A 10260-nucleotide genomic window follows, 5' to 3' on the forward strand; every position below is an offset into this window, starting at 1 on the left:
CACACGAGGTAATTTGAAGGCTGTGATGGGAGTAAATAGCCTCCCCACCCCCACCCCAGGATTGGGGGGGGGCTGCCCTTGCCTGCTGTGCCCTATACCACCCCCGAATTTGTGGGGATGGGGGCACTAGGCAGAATGCCCTCCTGTGGATTTCGGCGCTCCTGGACGCTGCCTCTGATCCGCGCCTCTAGCTGCAAGAACTTCAAAAGAAATGATTAGGATGAAGCGAATGCACATATTTCAAGGAAGGAGGGGGAGTAAAGACTGCTAACAGAAGAGATTTCTGATAAACAAGATGAGTCGGAGGAACAAGAATCAATCAGATGAAGATACACCAAGACTCGGTATGGCAAAGGGACTGGATGGGGGAAGGGAAAAAAACTTTCCTTTCTTTCCTCTATGTGATTAAACAAGAATCCACCCCCCCTCACAAGTCAGAAATGTCGTTTGAAGGACTTAAGCTGTGGATTTACGTCTGTGTGGAGATAAACTTTCTAACCAAAGCATGTTTTAAGAAGAGCGTGGAATGTATAAGGGCTTTGGAATGACGCAGTTAAAAATACCGTCGCCATATTGGGAAGTTCTGTTGGAGGACTTAAGTCTGGGAGGAGAAATAGAGAAATAGAGCTGTTTTTATATTGTGGGTGAAACTCCTCAGAGGGACTTAAGAACGACAGTTCTGTGATTAATGATGGGAAGAGCGATGTTATCTATGAATGCGATGATATATGGAAACCATCTCGATTTGAGGATTGGACGAACGGAAAAATTCACACAGGATTATTATTGGTGTTTATCGGCTTAAGGAGATTATCAGAAGAGATCATAAAGAAAAAAGAAAAAATATACGAACAAGATGAGATGTGGAAACAGCAAGATAAGACTGGATAGAATTATGAACTTTGTTTGGACTGATTTGGACATTAACGCAGTAGCAAGAAGATGATCAGAATCCCCCTTCGGATCTTGAAATATGGGTCCCCTCAACAAAATTTCAAATTTGGCTTTGTAATTCGGAATTTATGTGATGTGATTTGATTTGATTTGATTTGATTGGCCGGTTAATAAAAATTATATTTTTTTAAAAAAAGAAAATGACCTCCTGGGTCACCACACCTGAGCTTCTAGCTTCTGAGGGCAGCTATCTCATTGTGTTTTTCTTACTGTGTATTTGTTTCATCCGCACACACATTGATGTACAGCTAAGGGTAACTATTTTGCAAAAGCACACAGTGCTTCCAATTAGAGACAGACATTGTAGTGCTTCTAATGGGTCCCAGACACTCACCAAGTGGTTCTTAATTAAGTCTGATGGAGGACCTACTTAAGATCTTTGCCAGCCGGAAAAGACTTGGGGTGGGGAGGAACCATGATGAATGCAGATGGTATTATTCAGAGAAGAAAAGCTGGTGTGGTGTTGAGGCTGACAGTAGTAGGCTTGGAAAGAGGAAGGAGGCTCACATTCCCTCAGTCTATGAAGCCCATTTCCCCCCTAGTCCATGGGCAAGTCACAGATACCTCTCAAGGGCAGAAGGTGAGCTTTGTGGTTTCCCCTAATTGGTTTCCTGCCTCTGCCCACAGGTATTCTCTGAATTTGCGAATTGCTTTCGATGACTGGACATCTGTTCCTTGTATACACAATATGGCTGATGGCACAGGCTCTGTGTAAAGACAAATTCCTGGAACATTATGTTTTCACATCTTACGCTGACATAAGGCTTATAAATATTACAGTTTCTAGGAATTACAATTTTTAACTAATAAGGCACACATCTCTTACAGTTGCGCCTAGAAAACCGTGAAATTCTTTGGCCCTCCCCAACCCTTGCTGCAGGCTGTGCCTCCCAAGCAGAATCTAAGAGTACAGAACCTTCTTTCTGTAACATAACAGGCCCTTTCAGAGCATGTAGATCTGGGGGTTGTATTAAATGGGCCTTGTGTAGATTTGGGGGAGCTGGAAGTCTTTTGGGGGGCAGTGTTGCACAACTGGAATGAGAAGCATGATAGCATTTCTGGGCTAGATGCCTTCAGGGCATTGCCCTTTTAAAGCACCATATGTATCAAAGTCTTCCATTCAAAGCACTTTGTGTCAGAGAGATGGATTCTAGCTTAGCCTTTTCAGTAAAGCGATAGCTTAGCTTTGCACACATGCAAAGGGTTTTACATAGGATTGTTTTCAAAGTAGCAGCCCCCCTTCATATACCTTGTGATGTCATATGGACTGAATCACATGTAGCATTAAAAGACTGGTGCACTCCTTGGTCAACCAAGTGAAATAAAAATGGGAGCAAAGCCTACATGCACAATCCTTTTTCTGTATGGCTAGCGCTGGAGCAATGCTTTGGGAAGCTGGTATGGTAATTAATGCTACTCTGCTTACCCCTTTTTTTAAAAAAAAAAACCTCTTAAGAACCACCCTGCTGGATGAGACCAAAGACCCATCTAGTCCAGCATCCTGTTCTGACAGTGGCCAACCAAATGCCTATGAGAAGGCCACAAACAGAGCATTCACACAGCAGCATTCTTGGCAGCTGGCATTCGGAAAAGTGCTGCATGCAATACTAGAAGCAATCCAGCCACCATAGCTAGTAGCTGTTAATAACTTTATCCTTCACAAATATGTCTAAACCTTTCAAAACCATCTGAATTGAAGGCCATTACGATATGTTGTGGTTGCAAACTATGTACTGTGAGAAAAATACTTCCTTTTGTCTCTCTAGAATCTTTTGACATTCAGCTTCATTAGATGGTGTTGGGTTTTGGTATTCTATGTGGCAGGCAGAGACGTATCTCTAGCTACTCTGTGTGCATAATTTTATATAACTTTTGTCATGTCACACCTAACTTGCCATATTTTCAAAACTAAAAAGCCCCCAAAATTGTAACCTTTCCCCCAAGGGAGTTGTTCCAGTCTCATCATCATGTTGGTTGTCCGTTTTTGAACTTTTTTCAGTTCTACCAAATAACTTCTTTGAGATGTGGTGTCTAAGTGCGGTCGCATCACAGATTTGTATAAGGGCATTATGAATGTCCCTGCTCCTTAACATGGAATTTGCCTTTTTCACATTTGCCGCACACAAAGTCTGCATTTTCACTGGGCCATCTACCAGAGCAAGTCTCAATACTGATCCTTGTAGGACTCCACTTCTTACATCCTTCCTTTGTGAGAACTGTCCATTTTCCCCAACTCTCTGATTCCTGTTCTTTAACCAGATAACTGATCCATAAAATGACCTCTCTTCTTACCCCATGACTGCTAAGCTCAGGAGTCTTCAGTGAGGGACTTTTATCAAATGCTTTTTGTCAGACTAAGTACGTACAGTTGACTGGGTCACACCTATCCAAATGTTTATTGATACTGTCAAAGGACTCTCAAAGGTTAGTGAGACATGAAAACTGCAGCCTAAAGAACAACAGCAACAGTCCTAATTCTGCCAAGAAGGCTATTTTCCACTAAACCACACCCACTTGCCCTATATGTGATGTCAGGTGTGGGGCGGTAAAGATGAGGAGCTTTAAAGTGCTCTCCTGATCGTTCCTTGGCAAGCAAAGCTTGCTGTCTGTGCTGATCAGTGCCGCTGGGAGTAGCTGCGTTGCTGACCTGCCAAAATGACCTGTCAAAGGTGGAGAGCTCAACTAGCCATTAATTTCTCAGATCCATCCTGGGCTCCTTTTTAAAAAAATGGTGTTAGAGTGGCCAATTTATACTTTTCCATACAAGACTGATCTTGGGGACAAGCCATATATTTTTTTGTTCAAAGGATTCTTCAAGAACTCTCGGGTGGTTACCAATGGGACTTGGTGATTTGTTTGGTTTTAATTTGTCAGTGATGCCTAGAACTTCACCTCTTCTCACCAGTTTGCTTCAGTTCAGGCACAGGGATCTGCCCTGCATTTTCTGCAGTGAAGACAGATGCAAGGAATTTATTCAGCTCCTCCGCAATCTCACTTTCTTCTTTTATCACTCCTTTGATTTCCCCCATCATTTAAAGATCCAACTGCCTCCCAGTTTCCTGCTTTTTATGTATTCAGTTTTTTTGTTGGTCTTAATGTTTTTAGTGATGTGCTTTGCAAACTTTTCTTTTTTTGCATCCCTTGTTGTCTGCTTCCATTTCTTTGCATTTCCCTGTTTAGGGAAGTTTTTAATGTTTGATGTTTTATCACTTTATTATTATTATTATTATTATTATTATTATTATTATTATTATTCTATTGGGAGCCACCCAGAGTGGCTGGGGAAACCCAGCCAGATGGGCGGAGTATAAATAATAAATTATTTTATTTTATTTTATTTTATTTTTTATTTTATTTTATCAAAGTTCATGCTTTTTGCTCTTCACATTTGGGCAGGACTTTCATTTTCTGAAGGAAGACTTCTTGCCTGTAATGCCTTCCTATACATTCTAAATGGGCTTCTGTCATAGTTTTGAAGAACTTGCAAGCATCTTTGAGAGATTTGACCCTTTTGACTGGTAAAAAGGAAGCTGAACGGCAGTTTTCTCATTTTTGAGAATTTTCCTTTTTTGAAGTCAAATGTAACTGTTGGACTTTGCTGGCAATGTCCCACTTACATCTACGTTGAATTTGATAACACTGGTCACAGTTCCCAGTTGGCTCATCAACACTTACATCTTGCACCAGGTCCTGGGTGCCTTTTAAGATTAAGTCGAGGGTAGCTTCCATGATTCAGTTCCACGGCCAACTGTTTTCGGGCCCTGTCATTTGGGGTATTTAGAAACTTTATCTCTTTCTCATGACCAGATCACACATGTACCCAGACACCCATTGTTACAACATTTCCTCATTTGGATACCTGCTTGATTTCAAACATCATCTCAAGATCACCTTGCACACTTTAGCTGAGGGCTGAGGGTGATAATACTTTCCCCAGTACTAAGGGACTCCTGGGACATGGAATTGCCTCTCATAGTGATGCAGTGGAGGAGAGTGCACATCCTCAATTGGAATCCCACAGAGAAATGACACGTGGGTGTGTTTCTCTTGAGATAATAGCTTCTCGTCTCGTTTTTCAGGGCCAAGTTACCCGCGCACAGGAGGCTGAAGAGAACTACATCATCAAGCGAGAACTGGCAGTGGTTAAGCAACAGTGCAGTTCAGCAACCGAGAATTTGCAGAAGGCTCAAAGCACTATTCGGCAATTGCAGGAACAGCAGGTGATGGGCATCATAAATGAAACAGTCCGGGGCACGGGGAGGGGGTGAAATTAAAGAGGTACAAGTACCGTATTCTTTGCTCTATAAGACTCACTTTTTCCCTCCTAAAAAGTAAGGGGAAGTGTGTGTGTGTCTTATGGAGCGAATGCAGGCTGCGCAGCTATCCCAGAAGCCAGAACAGCAAGAGGGATTGCTGCTTTCACTGTGCAGCGATCCCTCTTGCTGTTCTGGCTTCTGAGATTCAGAATATTTTTTTTCTTGTTTTCCTTCTCCAAAAACTAGGTGCGTCTTGTGGTCTGGTGCACCTTATAGAGCGAAAAGTGCGGTGAACTGGTTTGGTGTTGGTGGTTTTCCTGGCCCAAGAAGTACAGAGTAGCCCCTATTTCTTCTCTCTCTCTCTCTCTTCTCTCTTTCTCTCTTCCTAATAGCACAGAGAATTCAATGCACTCAAATTCATGGGTTTTTAAAAATTAGTTTTGCCATATTTTGGTCACTAAGAACATTAATGAACACATGAATGTGCACTGAGTAAATATACATTTGTCTTCCTAGTGCAGAGGGAGGGAATCTTTTTGGCTCCACAGGCCAGATCTCTTTTCAGGAGCTGCCTCATGGGCCAAATTTGACATGAGGGGAGGGTCAGTGGCAGAATGTTAAACATCTCCCTGCCTACTTTTTTGCCCCCTACAAGTGCATTTTGGTAAACACACTCAACCACTGCAGTAAAAACTGTAGAAAACATTGAAGATGGCATTTGTTACCTGAAGGCTTATGGACGGTTGCAACATCTAGGAACTAGTAGCAGTAGTAATAATAATAATACTGTATTACTTGTACATCGCCCATCCAACTGGGTTGTCCCAGCCACTCTGGTTTTATCAACGTTTCTCATCCTGTTTGCAGGGAAATCCCCGCTACTCTGAGGAGTTTGTGAGTCACCTTGAAACAGAGCTGGAACAGTCACGTTTGCGGGAGTCTGAGACCCTGAGTGCACTTAAAGAGATGCAGGACAAAGTGCTGGACATGGAGAAGGTACATTGGCTAAAAGGACTAGCATGAAACATGCATGTTTTAGAAAGCAACCTAGGCTAGTAGGGCCTGAGCTCCCAAAAGCTTGATGCAGACCTCTCTGCAATGCTCATGTTGATGAAGATTGTATTATGGGGGGTGAATTTACACTTATCAGTCTCAGCAAGGAAAAGTCAAGAGATTACCTTTTCTTGTTTGCTCTTCTATGATTAGTCTTCCTTTCTGAATATACACCTTGAGGTTGCATCAGTAGTTTCTGCAGAAAAACTGTTGAAAACCACACTTTTCAAGGGCAGTTTAAATACGGATTTTATCATGATCAAGATGCATTCAGGAGAAATTGTCGTCACAGGAGAGATAGCAGGGAAAGAGCAATTTTGGGTGAGATTCATCCTCACAAAACTCATCAGAACTTATTGGGTATATTCATCCTGGGACTCTAGGTAGCATGCGTGATATTTAAAGAGGTCTGGTTTTCCTGATTGCACTCTTCAGAATTTTGGACTTTTGGGCACCAAAGAGTGGGTTGAAATGCTTCAACAATATCACAAACCCTCTTCCCTCGGCAGAAGAATAGCTTGCTTCCGGATGAAAACAATGTGGCCCGCCTTCAGGAAGAGCTGAAGGCTATGAAAGTGCGGGAGTCTGAGGCTATGAAATCCTTTCGGGAACTGCAGCAGCAGGTGAAGGAGCTCAACGACAATTGGCAGGTATGATCCACTGGAATGGTGGCCCACCAAAGCTGTGCCCTGCTTCCTTGTCCCTGTTGCTGAATTCCTACATGCTGCTGTTTCGGTGACATATGGTAACCCCCTTTTTTATGGAAGACTGCAAGGCCTCGACCTGTAAATTACATAGCAGTATATCTGATACTCATACCAAGCAAGGGTTTTTTTAAAAAAAAGGTAAGTTAGATATATAAGCAATCACAGCATATAAGGAAATAGCATGGTCTTAAAGTAGAGCACATGGGAGTATTGAGACCAATGAGCATCATATGCCTATATTAAGACGTGAAGGTTATCCTTCTGTCTCCCTCACTCTAGGCCCACCTGAGCCGGACAGGCGGGCGATGGAAGGACTCTCCTCGCAAGAACACAATGAATGACCTCCAAGACGAATTGATGAGCCTCCGTCTGCGTGAGACGCAGGCCCAAGCTGAAGTCCGTGAACTGCGTCAGAGGGTGGTGGAACTTGAAACCCAGGTGACAATCTTTTGTTGTTGTTGTTGTTGTTGTTGTTGAGTTGCAGTTATGGCAATTCCGCACAAACTCCTTGAAAAACATAAATTTCTCCCCATCTATTCTTATGGCTAGAAATTGACTTGAGATCTTTCCACTTGCAATGTGAGCATATTTCCTTAACTGAAGACCTGGTTTGGTTTGGGGGTTTTTTAACATGCAAACAATGACACTCTAGTCAGTGAAAGTATAGGGTTTTGTACTGTATTATAGGCACTTATTGAGTACGCTCAGAGTGTGCCATGTAAGAATATGGTGCACACCAACCTATTTGTCATAATAGTGTCTGGTCTTGGAAGGGTCCAAGTATCGTCTTGCCTTTATTCCAGGATCAGATCCACAGCAACCATTTAAACCGGATGGAGCAGGAGTGTGCTGGGCTGCATGAAAAGGTCCAGTACCTTACGGCCCAGAACAAGGGGCTGCAGACCCAGCTGAGTGAGACCAAGCGCAAGCATGCTGAATCCGAGTGCAAGGTGAGATCTGGTCTAATGCCATGCAGTTGACATAGGCTGCTTTCTCTTAAGCCTTTCATGCATGACAAGGAAGGAATCTTGCTGCACTGCTGCTCTGAAGTCAAGGAACTCAGAGCAGAAATCATGCAAATTTACAGAATACACCCCACCCTCCAAAGCAGTTCCTTGGCACTGGTGCCCTGCATTGGCTTACCAGTTGTGGTTTGTTTCATCCATTCCCATTTCAATATAACATTAAACCAGAGATTGTGCTTTGTGGCTTCATGCTAGGGAGGGAAGGAAGCGGGTGCCCATTTGTGTATTCATGAAAAACAATTGACTATTTACCATAACATGCAAACACATCCATGGAGAGCCCAGATTTTGTCTGTTTATTCTGAAGAGGAGACTGGGCTCCTGCATGTCTGACATCTTTGATTTTAGCCGCTGTCCTGGATTTTAGTCAGTGTCGTGTGTGTATTCCTGGGAATTCCAGGTAGCTTAGTGACTCATTGTGGGTCTCGTGAGATCTTCAGCTGCCAAAAGAAACTGCAGGCGGTCCTCCCCCCAACCCCCAATGTGCTGCCCACCGCCCCCATTGGCTGACCTCGTTGCTTGCACTCCACTGGGCTGCTGCCACTGGCTTGCATTTTCTGTTTCAGAGCAAAGAAGAGGTGATGGCTGTGCGCCTGCGAGAAGCCGACAGCATGGCTGCAGTGGCAGAGATGCGGCAGCGGATTGCTGAGCTGGAGATCCAGGTTAGGGAGCAAGGAGGATAAGGAGCAATGAACCTGCCTTGTACCTAAAGCAGCATTTTCCCCCCAGGAGTATTTGTTTCTTATTGTATGAACTGTTGTTCCTTTTGTGTCTGCAGCTAGCTGAGAGGTCTGGGGGCTAAAAACATGTTTTATTTGTCATTGTTTAAACCAGGGGTAGCCAGTGTTGGTCCCCTTATTTAGTTCTGCTTACACAGCTTACAAGTTTTTTGTTTCTTTTTAAGAGACCTGAAGATCAAGCATTCAACTTTTGTTTACATAAGGAATTCTGTACAGGAAATACAGACTGTCTTGTTTCTCCAATTCCCTTTTTCAAAACGTAAACAATCAGCCACACGGACTGTGTCAAATTTGTATAATGTAGACAAAGTGCTTGCTCATTTGTGCAGTCTGTGAAATAATGCATACAAAGGGGAGGAGGAAACAGCAAATGTGCTTTCTCTCCACTTCCTTCTCTGCCAAGCATCCGACCCTTGTAAATTCCCATCTCTTCTTTCTTCCACACAGAGGGAAGAAGGGATGATTCAGGGCCAGCTCAACAACTCCGACTCCTCCCAGTACATCCGTGAACTCAAGGATCAGATTGATGAGCTCAAGGCAGAGGTGAGCCCAAACTAGTAGGAGAAAGGGAGGAGGAATCCACCACGGGGTTGGGGTTGTGTGACTTCTGGTGTCTTCTCTGCTGGCCTCCGTTAGCACCCTGCATCAAGTCGCGGCTGCCTGTTTTTCTTTTTGAAGATTTAATATTTATTGTTTGCAATCGAAGAATACAAATATGCCTCCGTCTGTGTCCCCATTCCTTCTCCCCAGCTGCCTATTTCTGTGCAGGGCCTCCAGCTGGAGAACAGACATAAGCGACTGGGGCTTACAAAACTGCTGATTTCCTCAGGAGCTGATAGAGATCAGAAGTCAGCTTTTAAGGTGCGAGTCAACCAGGTGGTTGGCTACCAGTTGGAACTCACTGCAAAGGAGCTCCAAAGACTCTCACCAGGGCATAGGAAGGAGATTTCAGTGGGCGAGAACTAGGGTAATGATGGAAGGTGCAGAGTAAGTTACCCCCCACGCCTATGTGATGTAAAAAACAACAACCCCTTTTTCTTGCTGTAAAGCTAGCCATCTCTGCCTCTCGCACACCTGCGGAAAAGTTTTCCCTCTCAAGAGTTATTCATTTTCACAGCCCAGATTCCTTGCCAACCCTGGGAGGGGATGTTCGTGTAACACAGACAAATGTGCTCTTCTGTTCCAACCAGGGTGGAGACTGTATATGTTGTTTGATAACCCTCTGATCTGGGGCGCGGCTTCCATTTCAACTTATTCCCTGAGCACAGGATCGCCACTGTTTTCAGGAGCTTTTTCTGCATGTTCTGCGTGAGGCGTCCTCTCCACCATGGGTTCTTTCTCTGCATCAGAGTTAATGTAATCTAATGGTCCCATTAGGCAGAGTGCCAAGTCCATCATGGCTGTCCCAGTGCAGTCGCGGGGAGCCTGCGTCCCTCTGGATACATTGGGGCTCCCCACTCTTGTCAGCCCCAACCATCATGGCCAAAGGGGCAGAGACAGTGGGAGTTGTACTCTGAGGGTTCGC

At 44.0% G+C, this 10260-nt stretch overlaps 1 protein-coding gene across 6 annotated transcripts in view; it reads left to right on the forward strand.

Moving 5' to 3' along the window:
* The window catches only part of EVI5L (ecotropic viral integration site 5 like), a 52064-nt gene that overhangs the window by 34963 nt on the left and 6841 nt on the right, over positions 1 to 10260 (forward strand). For 3 of the 6 annotated variants that reach the window (XM_083595089.1, XM_083595090.1, XM_083595091.1), the window contains 8 exons: positions 5034 to 5174; positions 6078 to 6206; positions 6773 to 6913; positions 7250 to 7408; positions 7774 to 7920; positions 8562 to 8657; positions 9183 to 9278; positions 9486 to 9596. In XM_083595089.1, coding sequence (XP_083451215.1) covers positions 5034 to 5174; positions 6078 to 6206; positions 6773 to 6913; positions 7250 to 7408; positions 7774 to 7920; positions 8562 to 8657; positions 9183 to 9278; positions 9486 to 9596 — 1020 coding nt within the window. The remainder of the gene's footprint in view (positions 1 to 5033; positions 5175 to 6077; positions 6207 to 6772; positions 6914 to 7249; positions 7409 to 7773; positions 7921 to 8561; positions 8658 to 9182; positions 9279 to 9485; positions 9597 to 10260) is intronic. The other 3 variants (XM_083595093.1, XM_083595092.1, XM_083595094.1) reach the window with 1 other exon arrangement.

This window comes from Podarcis filfolensis (assembly GCF_964270895.1).
Source record: "Podarcis filfolensis genome assembly, chromosome: 2".
NCBI classification, from domain to species: domain Eukaryota; kingdom Metazoa; phylum Chordata; class Lepidosauria; order Squamata; family Lacertidae; genus Podarcis; species Podarcis filfolensis.